This window comes from Euprymna scolopes, chromosome 28, assembly GCF_053919585.1.
Source record: "Euprymna scolopes isolate OS-2025 chromosome 28, ASM5391958v1, whole genome shotgun sequence".
NCBI classification, from domain to species: Eukaryota; Metazoa; Mollusca; class Cephalopoda; order Sepiida; family Sepiolidae; genus Euprymna; species Euprymna scolopes.
The window spans coordinates 12,918,599-12,944,545 of record NC_136509.1 but is presented as its reverse complement, the minus strand read 5'-3'; the positions used below and the strand labels follow the sequence as shown (position 1 = coordinate 12,944,545).

General features: G+C 32.1%; 1 protein-coding gene and 2 pseudogenes across 2 annotated transcripts; all 3 read left to right on the top strand.

The window, feature by feature from the left end:
* Positions 1 to 1,972: 1,972 nt before the first annotated feature.
* On the top strand, positions 1,973 to 17,403 carry LOC145249470 (uncharacterized). 2 transcript variants are annotated; one of them, XM_080111042.1, is made up of 6 exons: positions 1,973 to 2,590; positions 10,441 to 10,497; positions 13,481 to 13,648; positions 14,427 to 14,557; positions 15,507 to 15,676; positions 16,724 to 17,403. In XM_080111042.1, exons 1-6 carry the CDS (start codon positions 2,491 to 2,493, stop codon positions 16,803 to 16,805), a joined length of 708 nt encoding a protein of 235 aa, XP_079967168.1. In that variant the 5' UTR covers positions 1,973 to 2,490; the 3' UTR covers positions 16,806 to 17,403. The 2 variants fall into 2 exon arrangements, with proteins under 2 accessions (XP_079967168.1, XP_079967169.1); XM_080111043.1 differs by lacking the exon at positions 1,973 to 2,590 and adding an exon at positions 8,468 to 8,905.
* Positions 13,014 to 13,131, top strand: LOC145249925 (5S ribosomal RNA; annotated as a pseudogene).
* Positions 17,404 to 17,991: 588 nt separating the features above from the next.
* On the top strand, positions 17,992 to 18,108 carry LOC145249797 (5S ribosomal RNA; annotated as a pseudogene).
* The last annotated feature ends 7,839 nt before the right edge of the window (positions 18,109 to 25,947 follow it).

The window sequence follows — 25,947 nt, the reverse complement described above, 5'->3', positions numbered from 1 at the left end:
TAAATGTGCATCTGAAACAGATTAATTAATTTCCAATTTCTGCGAGCCTGCTCCGTCAACACTAAACCATGCCATGCACGTTTGAAAGTCGAACACATCCCGAAATATAGCACCTCGGACACACCGCCTGATCGTCTGAGGCAAATAAGAACATCCTACATATAAAAAAATAGTATATATAAAACACACACGCGTGCGCACGCGCGCGCGCGCGCGTGTGTGTGAGCAACGTTCCATTACTCGAAGACCCTAGAGACTAAGGATCTTCGAGTAATATAACGTTGCTTTATTTCAATCGCTCCCCCCCCCCATGATTTTATTTTAAATTTTACATATTTTTGATTCCGTCCTTTTTTGCTCCAAACAAAAACCCGTCGATACAGCTTTGAGAAAGTGAGGGCGAAACCGATCAGCTGGCTCCCCTACTTTTTTCTTTCCTTTCTCCTCTTCACCTTGTTTACTTTATTTTAAAACATTTTTAATCATGAATTATAAAATTCTTTCTTTCACGATTGCGATATATATATATATATATATATATATATATATATATATATATATATATATATATATATATATATATATATATCTCGCAATCGTGAAAGAAAAAATTTTATAATTCATGATTAAAAACGTTTTAATATATATATATATATATATATATATATATATATATATATATATATATATATATATTCTAGCAAGGAGACTCGACGTTGCCAGGGATTGAATGAGGATCAACAAATGTTCCACACTTCCAATATATTCATTGTCATCGAAATCGTTGAAATCGCCCATTTTTCAATCAAATCGATTGATTGCCTGTTGTAGTCGTAAGCTTAACATGCCTCCCTACAATGACTTAGACCACAATACATTGTAGTCTACATTGCACTGTAGAGAACCTACTGTCGATTTTATAAAATTATTTTATATAACGGCTTGAATTAAAGTTAAAACTTTAAAAATGCAAAAGTCAAGTATCATGATCCAATTGCGCTGTAAAAATAAACATCTATTTTGAACATGCCCCTGCTTTATAAAAGAACCTACTATTGATTTTATACGCCGGCCTTTCTGCTTGTGTGGTAATAAAACTTCTCAAGTGCACTTGTGATGTTAGGCTGTATAATGGTGATTACTTTGCTCTAAATAGGACTTATCCTTTTTAATCAGTTTCTTTTTTCGATTATCGATATTCGATATTTATTGGAAGCAGTCCGATAGTAAACCTATCTTAGAAGACTCCCAGACACATAAAGTACATTCTTGTAAAATATAAAAAAAAAACAAATTGGCCGAACCGTTTCGGAAACTATACAGAACGAACACAGACAATGTACTTATATATATATATATATATATATATATATATATATATATATATATATATATATATATATATATATATATATATATATATATATATATATTATAAGCTCTATTTCCTTTTCGGTTTTATTGAGCTTTTACATCTGGTTGAGATTACTTTACTTGTAAATATTAACTCTTTAATATTTATAATATATTTTAAGTTTACCATTTTGATTACCTTGGTAAACTTATTGTAATTTATATATATATATATATATATATATATATATATATATATATATATATATATATATATATATATATATATATATATATATATAATACAATTAATGAATTAACGATTTAATACTATTATCCGCGCAGAGACTAGCATCTAAAATAGCTTAATATATAAAAGGTTGCATTGTCATAAACAAATTTATAATGTTATATATGTATATAAATTTTTATGCCCCCCCCCGTCTCTCTCTCTCTCTCTCTCTCTCTCTCTCTATATATATATATATATATATATATATATATATATATATATATATATATATATATATATATACTGTGTCATTTAATTTTATTTATTTAGAATTATTTTTCGATAATAAACTTTACTTGGTTTTTGCAAACATATTTCCTTATTTTTGTTTCTGAAACAGCTGGTAAAAATGGTAAGTTACAAAAAGAATGAAATAAAAATAAATGAATGGGAATAAAAACAACAAAAACGTAAATGAAATAATAAATGAACGACGACGACGACGACGAAGAAGAAGAAGAAGAAGAAGAAGAAGAAGAAGAAGAAGAAGAAGAAGAAGAAGAAGAAGAGACGGTAAGGGAAGGTAAGAATTGCGACTGAATTCAAAACCACAAGACTAGACGTGTTGTTCCGGCCGTGAGCTTTAACCAATAATATTTTTCCATATGTAAACTTACCGATTCGTCATTAAAGGTTTTTCCCGCGCCTATATAAATCGTGTGAATCGCGATCATAACACAAACGAGAGAAATCTCTCCTTCCCTTCAGACGAACACGCAAACTGAACAAAAAAGGTTTTCAGTTTTTACAAAAGCCGCAAACACTGATCTACAATTAACTGAAGCGGAACTAAAAGCTTATATTATTATTTATATTTACTATTTTTCAAGAAAGAAAGAAGAAAGATGAACGCTATTGTGATTTTGTTATTTCTCATAATACTCCCATTTCCGACAGCGAGCCGAACTTTGTCTCGGTTTTTAAAGAGGGATACAACTTATCCAGGTAAGTCCATTTACAATTATCATATTATACCGTACGAATCCCAAGACTCGATTGTTGGCATTGGTTTCCCTGATGTTTTTCTAGTAAGAAATTCTTTTAGAATGGCATCGCAAGCACTTGTGCCCCCACGACGTGAACACCCTCGACAGACCCGACAGGCTGCAAAATCCCACCCCCGCACTGTAGAAATCCCTAGATGCAAAAGATCTTTCTACTCCAGTAGTTTCTTCCCCAGAACCGCTAGACTTTGGAATTCCATTCCAGGTCCCTGCTTCCCCAACTGTACTGACGTGCAGAAGTTCAAGTGCAACGTGAACCAACATCTTGCTGCCCAAATCCCTACATAGTACCCCAGTAGTTGTTGCCCTTTTAGTAGCCCCCTACACCAAAGTGGCAATGTACCTTGTATGGGGTGAAAATGTAAAAAAAAAAAAAAAAATTACGAGACAGATCTCGTGAAGGTTGCCAGGTGAAAGTAATTTTTGTAGAAAGAAACTGGATTCGAACTAGGAACACCCAGGTCGTGGTAACTTCCTGAACACCACCATCAACTTACTACAACGACAATGTGTTTTTTTTATTTTATTTTATTTTATTTATTTATTTATTTATTTTTGCTAACTAGAAATCCCCCTACGTTATTTACTAATCATTCCGTTGTTTTTAATGTAGAGTATATATAACCCAGTACCCTGAAAATAAACTCTGGATTGTGAACAAATAACAACAAAATGCCCTCAGTCTAAAACGATTTCTTCTACTCTTACAGGAGACAAAACAGACATTATACGTTGATCCTCCTCCGAAAGCCAGAAAAATATTATTTGTTATCAGGGATAATAATAATTAAATGCTAAGTTTGTTTTCATTTTCTACAAAACGTTTTTGTGCGTATATGCGGAACATCAAGAAATTTCATTGGATGCACTGTTGGCTGGGCAGTCAAAGAGCAGGCGTGACTTGTTCCTTTTTAAATTTAAATCTAATGATCATATTTTACGAAATGTTGATGTACGTATTTATCGAATTTGAATATATTGATTTTAATATCCAGAAATAAATTTATTTCTATTTTTTTTTTTCATACATTTTCACATACATGGTGAGCCAAAGGGAGAAAATTTTTATCGAATCGTAAGAGGCGGATTTCAAAGCTATGCAAATCAAGAAGGAAAACAAACAATTTGAGCACTTGCGTTGATAAATAACATTTAATTTTCATTGATATGATTGTCTCATTGCATATGGTTATTCGTATACATGATCTCTAAATAGATTTTTTTTTAATGTGCACTTACTTTTGGCTCACCGTGTGTGTGTGTGTGTGTGTGTGTGTGTGTGTGTGTGTGTGTGTGTGTGTGTGTGTGTGTTTGGTAAAATATATTTTTTTCAATTATGTTTTACTCTTTGGGTATACCAATCTTTCTCACTTGGAAGCTTAGGCAAAGAATGTCTATTTTTCTGAGGAGTATATGCATGAAAAGAGTCGGTATTGACATAATAATAACCGATTGGCTCTGCATAACGAAACGAATGTGTAAACATTTTACCAAAAGTTTTACATGCTGGAGATGTTTTGTATGAAAGATAAATATTTAGATCTTGGAATGTAGCTATACGGTTATTCACACACACACACACACACACACACACACATATATATATATATATATATATATATATATATATATATATATATATATATATATATATATATATATATAATTGTTCTTTTATACCTACAGAAACTAGTGTTTCACGTTTACGCAATCATCAGCGCAGGGTAACAATTCTCGCCGGTCATGAGATTCAAACCAAGCCAGTAAATCATATTTTGTTCCATTTGCTAAGCCTCTACCTTAGAGCCACCAAACAATTACTACTGGAATGAAGAGAATTAGGAACTAATAAACGCTCAGTTCGGGCGTGAACACTAGACAATCCAGAGTGTTCGCACAATACACAGACAACATTTCAATCATATTTAATTTCATAAGGCAAGAAAAATTAAAATACAAAAATTAAAAAGGTTCCAGACCTTTTCAAATTTTGAGGAGAGAAAATATGCCATGACTGGCAGTAAGCAAAAATTAAAGTTCTTATGGGTGTATATATATATATATATATATATATATATATATATATATATATATATATATATATATATATGGTAAAACTGGTAATTAGTAAAAACCTGAAGAGAGTGCTCAATACTATTGCAGAGCAAATATGTGTTTTATGTTTTTTATTACCGTTTTATCTGTTTGGTTACATATGCTCGGATGTTGGGCCGTGTTTACGATCCAACAGCCTCGTCAGACCTTACAGACCTTTCTGTAAGGTCTGACGGGGCTGTTAGATCGTAAACACGGTCCAACATCCGAAACATATGAAACCAACAGATAAAACGGTAATAAAAAAATAAAACATATATAAGGACACTTCTCAACGAATTTTTGATCTACAAAACTTGAAATTTGGTATATATGGTAATTAGACATATGGAACAATTTTTTATTGGTTTTCATCCTGAAAAATAGCTGCTAAGTGGTCAAAATTAAAAAAATTGTACATGGGGATCCTCGAATTTTTAAAATGTTTTTCAACTGTTTCACAAATGCGCATGTGTGAATGGTTCACATGACAGATTCCGTATATTAAGAATAAATAAGTTTGAAAATATTTTTTTAAAGAGCTGGCCTAATAGTTATCGTACTTGACTCACTGTCTTTAGGTTTTGGTTTCGATCTCGGCTCGAGTATTTTTTTTTTTTTTTGTTACTTACAAGAAATTAACTGCTTAGAAAAAAAAACATAATACTGGCATGCACAAGTCTCAGTTTCTGTATAAATTAAAATATAATATTTATGCGTATTTTACGATCGGGTAACTCCGAGCGGCCTGCTAGTATATATATATATATATATATATATATATATATATATATATATATATATATATATATATATACTTGAATTCCTGATTCATGTACCCTTCTTTACTTTGGCGGTTTAACAGCTGCAGACATTATTTTGATTTATTGTCTAAACATTTTTTTCAAGATGAAATTTGTCTTGCTTTTTGTAACCATTCGAGTGCCTACATTTTCGGTCAGTGTTTACATTTTTTTCTTTTGGAGGGGTGTTACCCAACGAAATTTATTTGGTCACGTGGTCGAATTCATACAATTACCTCCTAAATTTTTTTTAACTCAAAAACTAAAATGTTGAAATCTACAAAGACGAGAGTGGTACAATTAAAACGAGCAACCTTTTGTGCTCCAGAATTTATTTTTCTACATAGTCAACACCATTCTTAATGCACTTTTGCCAGCTCGGTCGTGAAAGTCCGGAGTGTGCTTTGTCACTTACATCTCTGTCGTCACTCTGAAATCGACGAACTCATCTCGTAACCTCGTAACTGTGCGAACACCAACTGCATCGGCTTCGTAAAAGTTCAACAGGCGCCGGTGAATGTTGATTTGTTCAATTGTTTTCTGCATGGAGGAATTCAATGGCACATTTTTGCTTCTGAGGCACGTCCATAACAGGAGTCAAATTCAATGCATTTAAAAGTTTTCATTTTTTTTTTTCAATTCAAATATGGATTTATTTCAAAATTTTCTGGAAAAAAAATCTTAATTATTTTTAACGCATGCAAATATTTACAGAAAAATAAAATTTTATTAATCATTTAAAAAAAAGAAAATAGAAATCAAAGTTTTACAATCAATCCAAAGGGTTTTAAAAAAAATATTTGAAAATGAAATTATAGAATCATTTTAAGGATAATTAATTAAAATTTTCTAAAAGTACATTTATGTAAAATAATATGTACTTTTATTAAACATTACAAGAGGTTTTTATTACAATTATTTTGTTTATTATTTAATATTTTTCATTTTTCGATTTTTCAAAAGTTTGCTGTTTGAATATTTATTACACGTGTTTCGAGCATATTTGATTATCTTCAGATATGTATGTCGAAAAAGGAGTTAGTATGCAAGTTCTCTGTCTCAACGCCTTTTTATTGTTTTCAATCGAAATAGAATATGTTTTGTTCATACACTTGGCTTTATTGCTGTCAGGTTAAGGTATGAGTCTTTTAAATTCTAAGAGTCAACTTCCTAGGTTTTACCTCCTCTCTGTGAGAATATGATTATTTTATTTATTTTATTTTATTTATTTATTTATTTATTTTTGCTAATTGTCAGCGGTTTTTCAACCCGGGAATGTCGTCGGAGTTGCTCAAGCATTCTTCTAGGCCAAAGTACACTTCACCTAGTGCGCTGGATTTGAGTATGACCTGGGTAAATAACTGATATAGAACGTCTCATAATTTGTGGGTCAGTAAAAAAAAAATTACGCATATTTGAAATGGGTATTGTTCATTAAACCGTGTCTCTTTCTTGCCGAGGTCATTCAGTAAATAAGATAATTACATTTTTAATAAATCAACACTTATCAAGGCAAAAAGCCGCGTGAGGATAAGGATTAATGGGATGGATATAGTTAAACAAAACACAACAGCAACAACAACAAACTATCGAATTACAGAAGTTGGCATTTTTTCCAAATACAAATAAAAAAAGGAACATTTTCAAAAACTATTTTTATTAGCTGAATTCATCCGACGTTGCCTGGGATGCTGTGAAGTCATTTCTTTTATATTTATTTGCCCATTTTAAAATTTAAGATAAACAACTCCTATCATATTCTTCAGTGAGTTATACCATTGCTAATTTTTATTGTAACTTGATTATTTAAAAATATTCCATACTTGCAATCGTCCGGGCCGGACTAAGTGATTTTCTAAATAAATTGTAACCAAATGGTATTTTATTGTCAATAAGACGGGACAACAATACAAAATGCTTCCTTTTGTAATTTCTATTTGTTTGCACATTTTCAAGCTTAAGGTAGACAACTCCTATTATATTCTTTAATTTATTTCTTATGCTAATTGTTATTTTTTGTAGATTTTTAAAAAATTAATGTTCCACGTTAGCAGTGGTTCGTGCCGGACTAAGTAATTTAAAAAATAAATTATAGCTAAGTATCTAATATTGCTAATAACACGGTGCAGCAATAACGCATAAAAATTGGCTAGTCTGAAGAAAAAGTTAATCCGTCAGCTTAAATGTTATTTCAGTCTGACTTTTAAAATCCAACAAATTGACTTTATATGTTAGATAATTTTGTCAACAAATGAGTTATCCCTTTGCTGATTTTTACTGTTTGTTGATTATTTAAAAAATTGTCTATATTAGCAGTCGTTTGGTTCGTAATAAGTAACCTTTTAAATGAATCATAGTCATGTACGTTACAATATTTTCAATAATACGTTGCAGCACGTTACAGTTTTAGTTTATTTTAGTTGGGTTTTACTTTGAAAATCCGACAAGACAACTTTATGTATTGGGGGGGGGGTCTTTTGTCAAGTAGGCGGACGTTTCATTTTTGTGTTTTCCCAACCGGCGTGTTTAAATTCCTAAGAAGTGTATTTGAAGGTGGCGGAGGCGATGGCGGCTGTTCTTGCATTGTACGCAACAGGAGTGGAATTTGTTGACTTATTTTCTTTATTATTCAAGTATGTTTATTTTGACCTCGTTAGAAATGCGTATTTAGTTAACTGCAGACGTAAATGTGTTCGTAGGTCCTTCTCCCACCCCATATCTCTCTCTCTCTCTCTCTCTCTCTCTCTCTTTCTCTCTCTCTTGTGAATAATATCATAAGCATCAAGATAAAAACAAACACTACTACTGCTACTACTACTACTACTACTAATAGTAATAGTAATAGTAATAATAATAATAATAATAATAATAATAATAATAAGAAGAAGAAGAAGAAGAAGAAGAAGAAGAAGAAGAAGAAGAAGAAGAAGAAGAAGAAGAGGGTACTAATTCGTTCAACCCGGTTGGACATCACTTGACAAGACATGTCTTCAATCTGATACTTGTGCAAAATTTGAACCAGACGTAACTAACCGTCCGCTCGGCTTTGCTCGGAATATGACGTCATGCGCTCGAATTTGACTGTAATCTGACGCAAGACGCCGAACAGCCAATCAATGCACGGCAAAGGAGCAGACAATCTTTGGGGAGAAAAAAATCAATACATTAAGTAAACAAGACACCCTCAAACGACCTTTCCTAACAACTTTATACAAGATGAACATCTCCACCGTGGATTCACCGTTGCAGATGCTGGAAGATGTTTCATATTGCCAAACAAAACGATTAATCTCTGCAAAGAAAAACTGTGCGTCTTGTGGCGCCAAAAGAGGATCCACTAAGGATGGATGTGGCTGGAGGTATACTTTACATTAGTTACAAAATTAAAGAAAAAAAAAGCACATAAAATTTTTATTTTAAAACTTTTGTTCAAATAATATGAAAAACACAAAGGTTAATTTTGTTCAGTTTTGTTTGACAAAAGAAAAATGGTCACAAAAAAATACAACTTGTTTAGTTTTTTTTTTTACTTAAAAAATTGTTACAAGGATAAAATAAGTTATTACTCTAGGTCGGCGTTTCTTTTTATATTTTCGTTATATATTTTTTTCTTTGGTAATTTTATTTTATTATATTATATATTATTGTTATTTTATAACATTTTATATTTAAATGTTTTCTTCAATATTTTCCTTGAGTAGCGTTGTTGTTACTCTTTGATAATCGGCGACGCTCGGTGAAAGCCGGCGGTTTACGTCATTTTCCGAGCAAAGCCGAGCGGCGAGTTAGTTACGTCTGGTTCAAATTGTGCACAAATACCTTCAATTTTTCTAATACATACAAGCAGCGATGAGGTCAAAAGTGAAAGTCAATAATCGGCAACAGTTACAAAAGTCTGGAGTCGAAGTTGTTTCTTTTATAAACTAATTTCAGATTTGGGAATTCTTTCTTTTTCTTTTCTCCCCCCCCCCCCAGTTTATTCTTTAAATCTGATGTAGGGTGTTGAAATCAGGAATCTTCAGTTTTTTTTTTAATGTACTTTGAAGTCGGAAGCAATTCTTGAAGCGGAGTTAGAATCCAAGAATTGGATTTTCTTTTCAGCTGCATGTAAAGACACCGAAATTCAAATTGCTTAGAGATTCAATAATCTTCTGTACAAGAAGCATTGTTTTGATGTAAAAAAAAAAACAAAACAAAAAAAAAACAACTTATTAACAGTGTTTTTTGTTTGTTTGTTTTTTTTTTTGGGGGGGGGGTTCTCCACATTTTGCGATTCCTTTACTAAATCTTCGAAAACGCTCCTTGTCGGTTTTGTATAATAAGACCTGCATCAACTGTTACCTTACTATTTCTTGCATCTTCCATCAGATATTTATAATTTCAGACAAACTTCAATCCCCAGCGATTTTTTTTTCTCAGCCTGATTTACTCTCGCCCGACTTTAACTCCAATCACTCTGATCTTTCTTGAGAGACCTCCGAGCCACCTACTACCCCAAACTAAATGCTGACCTCTACTTGTAACTGTCCTCAATCATCGCAACCTCAAGATTATCCCCTTCTGTTCTTAACTCTCGTAAATTGTCACAAAACCCACCGCCACATTCCAAATACCTCATATATATATATATATATATATATATATATATATATATATATATATATATATATATATATATATATATATATATATATTCCTGTTCACTGCCACAATTGACCAAAAATCCCAAGTCAGCTCCCTTTTGTGTACCTTTGTGAACAACATCCTATCTATTGTTCTACTGATAAACCCATTTCCCCTTTCCTTTGTCGTACTTCTTTTTCTCTTTCTACCCCAATTCTCAACTCTTGTCACACTTATTATTATATGTGCATTCTTTTTTATTTAATTGCAGAAATGGACCAGAGAGAAAACTTTTGTAAATTAGATAGATTTGATGCAGCCTTTAAAGGTAATAAAACGAAATATATTTTTAAAACCCTTATCCATGAAACCATTAGTGTGCATTATATTACCAAATTTTTTTTTTTGATTTTTGAAACCCAAGAATGATGAATTCATCTTTTTAAGAAAAAAAATCTGGAATTAAATTTGTTTCTTTTTAAATGGGAACTAGCGTCGGGACGATTATTCGGAATCAGATATCGTAAAAATTGGAACTTTTCGTAGTATCAGAATCGGTATCGGAATCGGAAAAATTTTAGCCTAATTTCCAATGTCAAAAACGATTCTTTTAATTTTTTTAAAACCTAATTTCCTCTTGCTGCTACAAATGGTAAATATTTATTGATTTTAAACTCATGATAAAATGAAGAATATTTATTGATTTTCAACTCATGATAAAATAATAAATATTTATTGATTTGAAACTCATGATAAAATAATAAATATTTATTGATTTGAAACTCATGATAAAATAATAAATATTTATTGATTTTCAACTCATGATAAAATAATAAATATTTATTGATTTGAAACTCATGATAAAATAATAAATATTTATTGATTTGAAACTCATGATAAAATAATAAATATTTATTGATTTGAAACTCATGATAAAATAATAAATATTTATTGATTTGAAACTCATGATAAAATGAAGAATATTTATTGATTTGAAACTCATGATAAAATAATAAATATTTATTGATTTGAAACTCATGATAAAATAATAAATATTTATTGATTTGAAACTCATGATAAAATAATAAATATTTATTGATTTGAAACTCATGATAAAATAATAAATATTTATTGATTTGAAACTCATGATAAAATAATAAATATTTATTGATTTGAAACTCATGATAAAATGATAAATATTTATTGATTTGAAACTCATGATAAAATAATAAATATTTATTGATTTGAAACTCATGATAAAATAATAAATATTTATTGATTTGAAACTCATGATAAAATAATAAATATTTATTGATTTGAAACTCATGATAAAATAATAAATATTTATTGATTTGAAACTCATGATAAAATAATAAATATTTATTGATTTGAAACTCATGATAAAATAATAAATATTTATTGATTTGAAACTCATGATAAAATGATAAATATTTATTGATTTGAAACTCATGATAAAATAATAAATATTTATTGATTTGAAACTCATGATAAAATAATAAATATTTATTGATTTGAAACTCATGATAAAATAATAAATATTTATTGATTTGAAACTAATGATAAAATAATAAATATTTATTGATTTGAAACTCATGATAAAATAATAAATATTTATTGATTTGAAACTCATGATAAAATAATAAATATTTATTGATTTGAAACTCATGATAAAATAATAAATATTTATTGATTTGAAAGTAGTCATAAAACTAAAATCTATAGATCATCACACTCGAGCGTATATTTGTTAAAATGTATGCACATATCACAGGGTTTAATAGTACAAACTTAATGCTAGGTGATCCTCCTAGAACTGCCCAGAACTATGTCTCGTCCAAACACAAGGCTACTCGGGCGTCTTTGTATACCGGTGTTTTTTTTTTTTTTTTTTTTTTTTACACAGTGATCACCACTTATCAAGGCCTGTAAGCCACTCAGGGATAAGGGTTATTGCAAGTACATTACGTTAGTGTGGAGATTTGATGAAGTGTTTACTCTTAAGGGGGCGGTTCATTAGGAATTTGTTAACATTGGACTTGAAGACATCCAAGTTGTAGTCCGGTGGGAAGCAGGCAGACGGAACAGAATTCCACAGGCGTGCAGTTCTAAGAAAGAAGCTTTGTTCTGAACTTCCGATCTAGTGTCACACTTCTCACGATAGGCGTGGCCGTAAATACTGCCCCACCCACATTAAAAGATGATAATGTCTGCATACCTTCACAATGTTTGTGAATTGTTTTTAGGTGAGGATTGATAATTTGTATTGTTTGGATTATTCCAACTACTGTTCTCATCTTGACTGTTATTCGTACAATGTTACAGCCGATGTAACGCCCGACCTTCTTCATTTGTATCTTGCCGGACTTGAAAATCCGTCGGAATTTTGAACGGAATCCTTAATTTAATCTATGAGGATAGTATGTTCTCGTTCCGTCAGCCATAACCGGGTAGAAATCTTAAGTAATTCGCAATTGTATTCTCTGTATCACTCGCACCGGCGTAACGGATAAAGTACTAGGTTATTTATTTAAAGGTTCAATCCCAATGCATGCGACACGAATAATACAATTGCGAATGACTTAAAACTTCTACCAGGTCATGGCTGACGGAACGAGAGCATGCTACCCCCCTCCGTGAATTAAATAAAGGGTTTCGTTCGAAATTCCATGCATATTTCCGAGTTCGACAGAAAGATTCTCGAGTTCAACGAGATACACCCAAAGAAGGTTGGAGGTTGCATCGGTCGAAACGTTTTGCGAATGTGATAATAGTCCAAATAATGCAAATAATTCTCTCACGGTATATTTTATTTATTTATTTATTGTTTACGGCATAATCACGTTAACACACTGGTTCCCGTTAGATCACTGAAGTTAAGCAACGTTGAGCCTGGTCAGTACTCAAATGGGTGACCATTTGCGAATTCCAGGTGCTGTATGTGCTCTCCGCTTATCTCGGCATTATTTCCAGTCGTGTAGCACTTCTCCTTGCCGTTGGATTCAAGCAGTGCCGATTTAGGAGAGGTATGTTTGAGATTGCGCAACCCTTGTCTCACAGTTACACGCGCAGCTACTCTTACAAGAGGTATCCATTGTCTTTTGAGATTGAACGGAGGCTTCCACACATTGTTTAAAACTTAGCAGCATTCATCGTAATCAACAGAAACATGATACGTTTGTCTTCATATATATGGCATGTCTGTTTTTAATATTATTGAATTGATGGGGTTCAGGGGTGGGAGTGATTTACTGCATTTGATGTAATCTTGTTTCTTCTTTTTATATATATAGGACCCGACGGCAAGCAGTATTACTTTCATGAATATTCAGTGTTTATAGTGAATAAACACGAAAACCATGTCACACGCAAACACCGCAACCATATCTTTCCCAACTCCCCTTATTACGTGGATGGTATGAGCTATTCGCCAAAGACGAGGAGAGCTTATTTATATAAAAGTAAGTAATAATATAATATACTAGCCCGGCTTTGCCCGGGCGTAAGATACGCTTAAATATATTTTAATTCATGCAGATTACGTATTTATTATTATAGAGACAATTCTCTATCGATTATTACATGGAACCTAACATATAGTAGCGAGATCAAAGCTAAGACTTGGGTGCCATCAGGTAGAATTGAACCGAAACATACAACTCTCCACCCTCAATCCTTAGCTTCTTAGCTTCTGAGTCGCGCCCATACGCGCGCGCGTGTGATTTTAAAAACCAGAAAATAGAATTCTTTCACATTCATACATTTTTTTCGCACAGACGCCTGAATTTTCATTATATTACGTCTTACACGTGTTTCGGTAAATAGATCACTAAACAACTCTTCAGAGAGAAATAGATATTCCTAAAAAACAAACTGCTTGAATGAAAAGGAAATGCAGACGTGTAAAATGTGCAAAAACATTTTTTTAAATATTTACTATTTATTGGTTGTAGTATTTATACTCCCCCACAAAAAATAATTGCATTCCAAAAAACGTGGGCAATATCTTATTTATACAAAGGGCTAACCTAAAAAAAAAATCAGAAAACGAATTAATATGGGCGAAATAAGATAAAAATCAACAAAAGAAATCGGAAACCCCCAAACAACAAATAAGGTGGAATGTTTTGCTCCGTTATCGTTTAATCGATAAAATTAGTCTACCATTAGGGAAGCTAACCGCTTCAATACAACCTAAATTTTAATTTTTCTTGTAAATGATTCTTTGTTAAATTTCAGATAGCAAAGTTTGGATCTACAAATACTACGCAGATCGATTTGTCTACCAGAGGACGAAAAAACTCCATCGACCAAGTCCCAATATCATTGAGGCTGCAGTTTTGTACCAGAAAGACATTTATTTATTGAAGGTGAGTGCAACCTGCAACCCCACCCCCTATCCTACAACAACAATAATACTGAATGAGCAGTTGCAATGACATACGGTCAGTAGCGTGACAATTATTACAGCTCATTAGGAATTTTCACACAAGGACACCATCAAAAGTTTCTCTTTGAGAACAACTTGTGGCATTCTCTGGAGTCTGAGTGACAACAAGTCTCCCCAGATTTCCAGTACTCTCCATTTCTTTCGATAAATTTTGTGCAAAAGAATTTGCATTATCCTAACAACCATTTACCATTTATTTCTCGTTGGCAGCGACCTTTGGTCTTCACTGGAATTTGGGTAGCAATAAGTCTCCTCAACGTTCCAGTTCTCTTGGCACTCATCCAGTGGAGATCTAGCTAGTGCTTTCTCTCCTTGGACTTTCCGTCCTCCTTCACCTTCCACGACTATTTGGTGTGATGCCAATGAATGCAAACACCTTTTCTGGGGTGGGGGCGTAACTAACTTATAGTTATACAGTTTCAGTTTGCTTGATTCGATGTGTTGTTGTTGTTGGTGGTGGTGTTTTTTTTGGGGGGGGGTCTCACTAGAAGTTCTCACACAGGTCAACATCCGAGATTGCTCACTGATAACACTGATAATAACCGGTGGAGTCTGGGTGAGAAAAAGTTACCACCTCTTTTCGATAACCAATGCAAATCATTTTACGTTATCGCAACAGCTGTTTACCATTGATCTCTTGCAAGCAACAACCGTTGGTTTTCTCTGGAATTTCAGGGGCATTAGGCCTCTTTAAGGTTCCAGTACTCTTCACAAGCTGCCCCTGGAGGTCTGATTAGTGCTCTCTATCCTCGTCCTTCTATTCTTCTTTTTCTTCTTCTTATCGTTGTTTTTCTTCTTCTTTTCTTCTTCTTCTTTTTCTTCTTCTTCTTCATCATTCATTTATTTATTTATTTATTTATTTATTTCAGAACAAATATCTTTATGCGTGGGACGAAGCCAAGAAACAGGTGAAACCGAATCATGTCTTCTCTATCCGTCATTTCTGGGAAAATGTTCCATCCAATATCGTTGCTTCTATGCAATATAAACACATCGATAAAACTGTCTTCTGGAAATGGCAGCCCGGAAGCATTATGCGGTACGTTATTGTTGTTGTTGTTGTTGTTGTTGATGATGATGATGGTGATCTTAAAAATTGGCGCAATTTTTTAAAATTATATTTTAAAAAATGTTGGTACTTGTACAGTTTAATCAAGACATTAAAAAATAAAAACACCGAAAAAGTTATATTGTATGTAGCCGTTATGGAATGAAGTTCTCCGAAGAAAAATTCACTTAATTTGATCAAGTATTTTTTTTTTTTTTTTTTTTACATTATTTTTTTAGAGAGGAGGAGATAGAGAGTGAAATTTAAGATTTTCTTGTTAAAAAATGATCCTATTTTTTTATTTCTTATTGTCTATATTTTCAATGGGGTTTTTATTACTGTACATATAGATTCGAAAAAGTTGTCAACAAACAAATATATAACGAATAAATGTTATCAAAGGCAATATAAGTTACTTTTCTACTTAACTGGATATGTTTTTAGTGTTTTTATTTAATGCAACATGCTTATTCAGCTCGAAAAACATACAGTGTTTACCGATGTATTGGAAAATTTAAAATGGCGCCCGACTCTCTCTTTGACACGGTAAATTTGGGAAAAGGGCTTAAAAATTAAAAAAATATGCAAAATGCTGTTAAAAACCCACCGAATATATGTCAGTCTATGTCACGGTAACATATATTAAGCGAGTTTCTAACCGTATTTTGTCTAGTTTTTTATTTATAACTCCCTTTCCCAAACGTACCGTGTCAAAGTGAGAGTTGGGTGCCATTTTAAATTTTCCAATACATTACATCGGTAAACATTGCATGTTTTCAAGCTGAATAAACATGTTACATTAAATAAAAACACTAAAAACATATCCAGTTAAGTAGAAAAGTAACTTATCTTGACTTTGATAACATCTATTTGTTATATATTTGTTTTTGTTTTTTGGGGTTTTTTTTTTACAACTTTTTCGAATCTATGTGTACAGTAATACAAACGCTTTCAATGCATTTAACATATGTCAGTTTGGGTCATAATAATAATCTTTATTTATCTATTTATTCATTTATTTTGTTTTCTTTATTGTAGATACTATATATTTGACAACGCATCAAGAAGGAGTGTCAAAAGTGGAACGTTTTCCTCTTTCTTTCCTTTCTGCGCTCATTAGAGAACGAAAGAAAGCGACAATTATTATAGAAGACACACGAATACCATTGATCCCATCTTTCAAGTTTTGATTTGGAAACGGCACCAACCCATCAATTATGCATGTCATTTACCATTCATTTTATTTATTTCTTCGTATCATTCAAAACGTCTTTACAGTAGTACATCAGCGTATTTCATAAACTTGTCTTATCATAAATACGAACATGCGTGTGTGTGTGTGTGTGTGTGTGTGTGTGTGTGTGTGTGTGTGTGTATTTATGTGTGCTTGTGTGTGTGTTTAGTATATAACCATATTTATAACCCCCCTCTTTTTTGGGGTGGGTAGGCATTTCGTGTGTGTGTGTATTTATGTGTACTTGTGTGTGTGTTTAGTATATAACCATATTTATAAAAATCCCCCCCCTCTTTTTGGGGGTGGGTAGGCATTTCGTGTGTGTGTGTATTTATGTGTACTTGTGTGTGTGTGTGTGTGTGTGTGTGTGTTTACTATATAACCATATTTATAAAAATCACCCCACATCTTTTGGGGTGAGTAGACAGTGTGTGTGTGTGTGTGTGTGTGTGTGTGTGTGTGTGTGTGTGTGTGTGTGTGTGTGTGTGTGAAACGATCGAGTTATTATTGGAGCATATATTGTTTTGTGATTCCGTTTTTAAACATATTTATTTATTTCATTGTATTTATTTTCAAACAAAAGCTGAACTGAGAGTATTTGCTTAAACTTGCCTTACTCGGATACTACTACTACTACTACTACTACTACTACTACTACTACTACTACTACTAATAATAATAATAATAATAATAATAATAGAATGTACAATAATCGTTTCTATTGGGACACGTTTTTTTCTAAATGAATTAAACGGGTGGGTGAAGTATTTGCAGATACTTTGACCGAATCACGTGACTTTATGATAAAAAAGAAAAGAAAACGATAAAAAAAGAAAGAAAGGTGTCGAAACGATTATAACTTCTCAGGTATCGGTGACAGGTGACTCACTGTAATTGGAAATGTAGTATCGTTCATAGATACAATTCGTTATACTGAATCTCTCTCTCTAATAATATATATATATATATATATATATATATATATATATATATATATATATATATATATATATATATATATATATATATATATATATAGAGATATATATATATAATGTGTTGTCGTATATGTATGTACGGCATAATCACGTTGACACACCGGTTCTCGTCAGATCACCGAAGTTAAGCAACGTTGAGCCTGGCTAGTACCAGATGGGTGATCATTTGGGAATTCTAGGCGCTGTATGTGCTTTCCGCTTATCTCGGCATTGTTTCCAGTTGTCCTGAACCTCCACTTGCTACTGATATTCAACAATGTCGACTCAGGAGAGGTGTGGTTGGAGATTGCGCAACCTCTTGCTACAAAGATTTCACGCGCAGGCACCCTTAACAGTGGGTATCCATAATCTGTGAAGACTGAATGAAGCCTTTGTGTGTGTGTGTGTGTGTGTGTGTGTATATATATATATATATATATATAAACCTTTATATCAATATATTCTTGTCCTAAACTTGCTCATTAACCCTTGTCCTCGAATGGCTCTCCGCCCTGATAAGTGGTGGACCTAAATACTAAAATTGGATGATCCTTCAATTTTTTGTGATTAATAGTTTATTTACAGAATTTTAATCTGTTATGTTCGGCAGAAGGTATGAACCCCAAACTGATTATGATTAATGTAATTTGTAAAATGCATTTATAGTAATGCGTTTTTATATGTATGGGAAAATCTTTCCAAAATTATATTTTTTTATAGTTGATGATGAATGCGACATGTTGTGCAAGATCGAACCGTGATCATCGACTCCAACGATTTGGACATTTTTTTATATTAATATTCCCTCCAGATCGTGTGTGTTTTTTTTTAATTGTATATATTTATTTGTAATCAGGTTATTATTGGGTTGATTATTAACTATTTATTATTTTACACATTTTTACACTTATTATACATATACTTATTTGTTGCCTGTTTATTAGCATATTTTGTATGCCTGAGAAATTGTACCAGTTTATTTATTTCTTATATATATATATATATATATATATATATATATATATATATGAGAGGGAGAAGAGAGAAATGTGTGTGTGTGTGTGTGTGTGTGTGTGTGTGTGTGTGTGTGTGTGTGTGTGTGTGTGTGTGTGTGTGTGTGTGTGTGTGTATGCGGTTTATTTTTCAAAGGCAAAAAAATATATATTTATATTTTTTTGCTTTCATAATATTTTAATATATTATGAACGAAAAAATATAAATATATATGTTCTTGGACTTTGGAATGTAAACTACTGAAAATGTTAAAGCGTTTTCATTGAACTTAATTAATCGTGCCAATTGGAAAAAAAAATTTATATATATATATTATTAGTATATATTTTATATTTGAAAGTAAGTATATATATATATATATATATATATATTTTATATATATATATATATATATAATATATATATATATATATATATATATATATATATATATATATATATATATATATATATATATATATAATTAATATTCCCTCCAGATCTCGTGTATATTTATTAGTGACCAGATTATTATTGGTTGGTTTTATGATGTATTTATTATTTTCGCATTCTTTTTCGCATTTGTATATTTATTTATTGGCTATTTATTATCATCTTGATGCATACCTGGGGAATTGTGTCCACTTAATCATTTCCAATATATATATATATATATATATATATATATATATATATATATATATATATATATATATATATATATATATATATAAACTTTATCATATCATCAAAACAATAAGGAAAAGTTCAAGTGAAGTTTAAGAATAAACTTTTTAGGCCATGGCATTTCGAAGCTGATCCTAATTATTTCATAATGGCTTATATTTTTAAAAATATTTTTAAAGTTACCTACACAAACACACACACACACCTATATATATATATATATATATATATATATATATATATATATATATATATATATATATATTACCCTTTCGATTTACCCTTATATGTTGTATCTACTTTTAATTACTATTTACTATTTTATCTTGTTCCTTCATTCTCACTTCATATCTAAATGCCATTAAGCCAGATTTTTTTTATATTTTCATTTTGTATACTTCTGGCTCTTCTCCCCTTTTGATGAGAAGTATTTAGCTTCGAAAAGCCATGGCCTAAAGACATTTTTTTTTTTTAATTTCTGCTTAACTGTTGATGGCATTTGAGCACTTTTGATATTACTGTCTCAAAAATATTTGGGGTAGTTTACGCTTAACCGGGCCAGTTGAGTTTAAAAATTGTATTTTTGTGTTTGTCTTTATTTCCTTCACCCATTTTCACCAATTGTTTTCGTTGACAGAGATTGACCACTTTCGTTCCATTTAATATATATATATATATATATATATATATATATATATATATATATATATATATATATATAAACAATTATGAAGTCGATATGTACAAAAATTTTCGTAAAATATAGCAATGGGAAAATATGGAAACGCGGGGTTTTCAGTTCTTAAAAAAAACATTTTAGCATTTTGCAGTATTGCGACACAAAACACAATTATATAACAAATTTATGTTGCCAAAGCAAGATAAATTACTATTCTACCTACTGTGTAAGTTTTTTTTTTGTGTTTTAACTTATTTTAAAGCGTTTATTTACTTTCAAGCACAAATAGTGCCGAGTGCTAAGTTAGAACAAGAAAAAATGACCGACATTAGACGGTTATCTCAGGAGTCTGGATAATTGCCCAGAATCGAAAATTAATCAAAATACTTGTAGAAATACGCCCAATAAATGTCACCGCTTTGTTAGCTATACTGGAAAATAGATGAATCTATAAATATTTTCGGTTCTTCATAAACTAGGCTAATATCGTTGAATATATAATGGCCTGCTGAAGATCTCTTTCGCAGAAACATCGGCTACATAAGCTAATAAAAATAATTTCGAAATTTCAATGTTTTATTTGACTTCTTATAATATGTATAAACTGTCGGATGTTTCATTTGATATCCTGATAAGCTTTTAAAATATTCTGAGTATCGGCTTTTAAAATCGACTCAGAATTTCAGATTTTAAGCTTATGTACAGTGCTCAACACTTCAGACAGAGGGTTGTATTAATCATGATATATGAATAAACTCGCGAGGGGGTTAGAGGGAGGCGCCCTGATTTGTCCGGTCGTAAAATACGCTTAAATATGATATTTAAATTTGTCCAGATTTCGTATATATTATTAAAGCATCGCGCTTTCAAAAGTAAAAAAAAAAAAAAGTATTTGGGTGCCATCGGCTAGAATCGAAACGAAAAGCAACACTGTAGCATTCAAAGCTGGTGACGTTACCACTGTACCAACGTGACACACATATGAACTGGTTAAAATCAAAAATTGAAAATAAACTAAGATGAATGTACAAAATTATATAACGAGTTTTTTCAATGTTGACCCATTTTTGATCCCTTAAAAACTATTTTAACCGGTTAAAGACCCATAAATAACGGTCCATAAAAATCCAATCATTTGAGGCTCCTAGCGCCGCTCTGCGACTTTTAGTTTCAGGAGAGATAGAGTTTAAAGATATTGAAACAGACAGATAGACGGGCATACAGACAGGCGAGACATATCGCCTTTTCGGTCATGGCCTAAGGTTTCATGCCTTAAGTGATCATCAAACGCCCAAATACGTTTTTGTGGTTGTTTCTGTGTACTTCCGGTTTCACATATTTTTCATGTTAAACTCGACACACACACACACACACACACACACACACACACACACACACACACACACACACACACACACACATATATGTATATTATATGACAACTTTATTTAATCACATAAATTAATATACGAAAATATAATGTTATTCGTAAATTTTTAGTATTTACTTCGACAGTGCTCAATACATAGGTAGAGCTAGGTAGTAAGTTATAAAAATATACAACTCTTTGCATAAGCCTGACGATTTCTCACGAGAATGAAACGCAAATATTCTGTGTAGCTTAATTGCCATATATATTTTCATAACTTACTACTAATATATATATATATATATATATATATATATATATATATATATATATATAATGATTTTAATTACTTCCTCGGTTTAATTGTTTTTTTTTTTTTTGTTTTTGTTTTTTTTGTCTTTCATATTTTCTGTTCCCACAACATTTTATTTTGGGATTTAAATGGATTTTTGGAGGCTTTTCCCCAACCATTTATTTTCTGTATTTATTAATTTTTGCTATTTTTGCAAACGACAAGAAAAAGATTCTGCGATAGTTATTTAAAAAAAAAAAAAGTGAAATATTTATTTGCTGTATAAAACTCCTTGCATGTACATTGCATGTTTTGTGTTGTTGCAGTTTATTCAATAAAAATAATTCGAATCATTTAGCTTTCTGTTTATTTGTTGTTGAGCTTTTGTTTGATATTTGGATTGCATGTGATTTTGGTGATTAAAATAGGATTTAATCTGTTTAATTTTTCATATGAACATAAAAATAATTGTTGTAAAAATATTTTTTAAATAAGCAAACGAAACCCATTTATCCAAAATAAAATCGAAGATATGGAGTCTACCGCCATTATTTTAAAATAAATATTTTCAATAAATACTTATTGTTTCTAAGCAAATAAATATAGACATATCGCTCTTAATTTTGAGGTACTGCACACACACCCCAACACATAAAAATATTTATCAATACTGGGGAATGACAAAATTACTACTACCACTAAAAATATTATTATTTTTATTATTAATAATATTATTATTAATATCATTAATAATAATGATCAATAAAAAAATAATAAAATACAAAGAGCTATCTTCCACGGTGATTCCCTATAACCATTAACGTTCATTACAGGTATCAACCCCTTAACAATATACTAAGAAAATGCCAAGACAGATACAAGCTCACTAATGAAGATGAAAGAATGAACTACCTAATGTACATGGATGACCTAAAACTGTTTGCAAAAAGCAACTTGAGATGCTTATAAACACAACCAAAATTTTCAGTCAGAATAATCGAATGGAATTGGGAATGAAAAATACGAATTGCTGATCATGAGAAGGGGAAAATAAATATTTTAAATAAATACTTATTGTTTCTAAGCAAATATATATATATATATATATTGCTCTAAAATTTGAGGTACCCTCCCCCAACACACAAATACGGTGGAATGGCAACATTACAACTACCACTAAAAATATAATAATAATAATAATAATAATAATAATAATAATAATAATAATAATAATAATAATTTCATTTTTTCCTATGGTTTTCTTTAGGAAACATTAAAGAAAACCATAGGAAAAATGCCAAACTGAAGAGCACGAGGGCACGATGGGATACATGCATACTGGTTAAAAAAATTCACAAAATTACACGAAAGGCTAGCCCAAAACCTGAGAAGATGTATACAGGAAGCAAGCGTACCAGATTGGATGACAAAAAATAGAACCACACTGATACAGAAAGAGAAAAAGGAAGGAACGCCCCCCCCCCCCAGCAACTATAGGCCTATCACGTTCTTACCCTCTGTGGAAAATACTAACAGCACAACTGAGGAAACAAATCTATTACTCCCTGAATAATCGTGGATTTCTTACCGAGCGAAAAGGAAAGACAGCTAGAGAGGACTGGTTTGTATAGAAGACTGTGTGAATGACACAAAAAAGAACTAGAAAAATACATAACGCAAAAGAATAATTATAGCAACAAGAGACTCTAAAAAAAATCCACAAAACAGAAAACAGAGAAACAAAGGATAAAACAAGAAAAGAAAAATGGGAAGAGAAACAACTACACGGAAGATTCATAAGAATGACAAAAGATGAGAATAACGAAAACACCTGAACATGGATGCAAAAAGGATACGTAAACCAAGAAACTGAATCCCTAATAATTGCAGCACAAAATAACTCGATAAGAACAAACCACATCGAAGCAAAGATCGACAAAACACAAGAAAACAGCAAATGCAGACTGTGAACAAAGAGACAAAACAATAAACCATATTGTAAGCAAATGCAGCAAACTGGCTTAAAAGGAATATGAGAACAAGCACGATCAAGTGAAGAAGGCAGTACATTAGGAATTATGCAAACAACTGCATCTCGAACACACAGACGAATTGTACAAACATAAGCCAGTAACAGTACTTGAAAATGAGATTAACAAAATCCTATGGGACATGGACATACAAATAGATAAACTCATTCAAGCAAGAAGACTGGATGTCATAATAACTAACAAGAAAGAAAAATCCTGTCAAATTGTAGACTTTGCTGTCCCAGCTGACCACAATAGTGAATATCAAAGAAAAGGAGAAACGGAGCAAATACACAGAGCTAGCCACAGAACTGAAAGGAATATGGATGATGAAGTAGGAGCATTCGGAACAATTCCGAAAACTTTGAAAAAAGAATGGGAGAAATTGGAATCAAAGGGATGACTGGAAAAAATACAACAAACAACAGTCATGAAAACACCTTAAATATTAAGGAAAACCCTTGAATATGGAGACTAACACACATGAGCAACAAGCGCGGGCCAGACAAACTGCTGCAGAAGCAAAACATGAAGTGCTACACGGAACCAAGAACATTGAAGCCGCATATCTATAAGTTATCTACCCCCCCATCCCCCATTACCACATCACTGAACCCCCCCCCCCAAAAAAAGAAAAGAGTGAGACCAAACAACCAAGTAGAGTCAAGGAGGAAGGAAAGACTGGGAAGAGAGAACTGACCAGACCTCCATTGGATAAGTGCGAAGAGAACTGGGATCTTGGTGAGGCTTAGGGCCACTCAAATTCCAGTGAAGACCACCAGCCGCTGCCAATGAGAAATCAATGGCAAGCAGCTGTGGTGATAATGCAAATTTATTTGCAAATACTATCGAAAGAGGTGGAGAGTACTGGAAATCTGTGGAGACTTGTTGTCATTCAGCTTCCAGGGAACACTACAGGCTGTTTTCAAGGAGAGATCTTTAATGACCTGTGTGAAAGCTTATTGTGAGCCAATAATAAAAATAATAATAATAATAATAATAATAATAATAATAATAATAATAATAATAATAATAATAAAGTAACTGTAATAGGAAATAATCGAACACCAAAACAGATGTCCAAAGCCTTAACAGAGATTTTTGTTTTTCAGGAAGGCTGCTGCAAATTTAAGTTGAAACGTAATCTGCTATTCTCGAATAAAATCTGAGTTTTAAATGAGTAATTATAATTAATTTTTTCTGGAATTGTAATTATTTTGTTGTTAAATAAATCGCATGAAACGAACAAGTAATAAAATTTCCCCACCCGAAACCCAGGTGGTAAGACCTGGGAGGGTTGACCCAGGCGGCGTGCCTTAGTCTCATAATGCAAATGAGATTTTTTTTTCTATTCCATTTTCACCCCAAACAAGGCACATTGCCACTTTGTTGTAGGGGGCTACTATCAGGGACATAAGCATCAGGGGTACTGTGTAGGAAGTTGGGCAGATGTCGGTTCACGTTGCACTTGAACTTCTGCATGTCAGTACAGTCGGGGAAGCAGGGCCCCGGAAGGGAATTCCGAAGTTTAGCTGTCCTGGGGAAGAAACTACTGGAGTAAAAAACTCTCTTGCATCTAGGGATTTCTACTGTGAAGGGGTGGGATTTAGCTGCTTGTCAGGTTTGTCGAGGGTATTTACATCGAGGGGGTACAAGTGTTTGCAGTTCGTCAGAGCATTCACCGTTAAAGTACTTGTAGAATAGGCAGAGGAATGCAACATTTCGTCGATGGGACAGAGGCTGAAGTTTAGCTGACAGTTCAGGACCTATCAGATTGGCGACTCACTTTTGAACCTTGTCTAGGAGTGAGAGACGTGGCAGATGCACCAGCCCAAATATGACAACAATACTCCATACATGGGCGAATGATGGCCTTATAGAGGTATAGAATACTTTCAGGCATTAATAGCTTTCTAGCACGGTAGAGGGAGGCCGCGGAGTTTAAAAGATGTACTTCCAGTTAAAGAGTCATTGGCCATTGCTATTGGTGGTAGAGAAGGT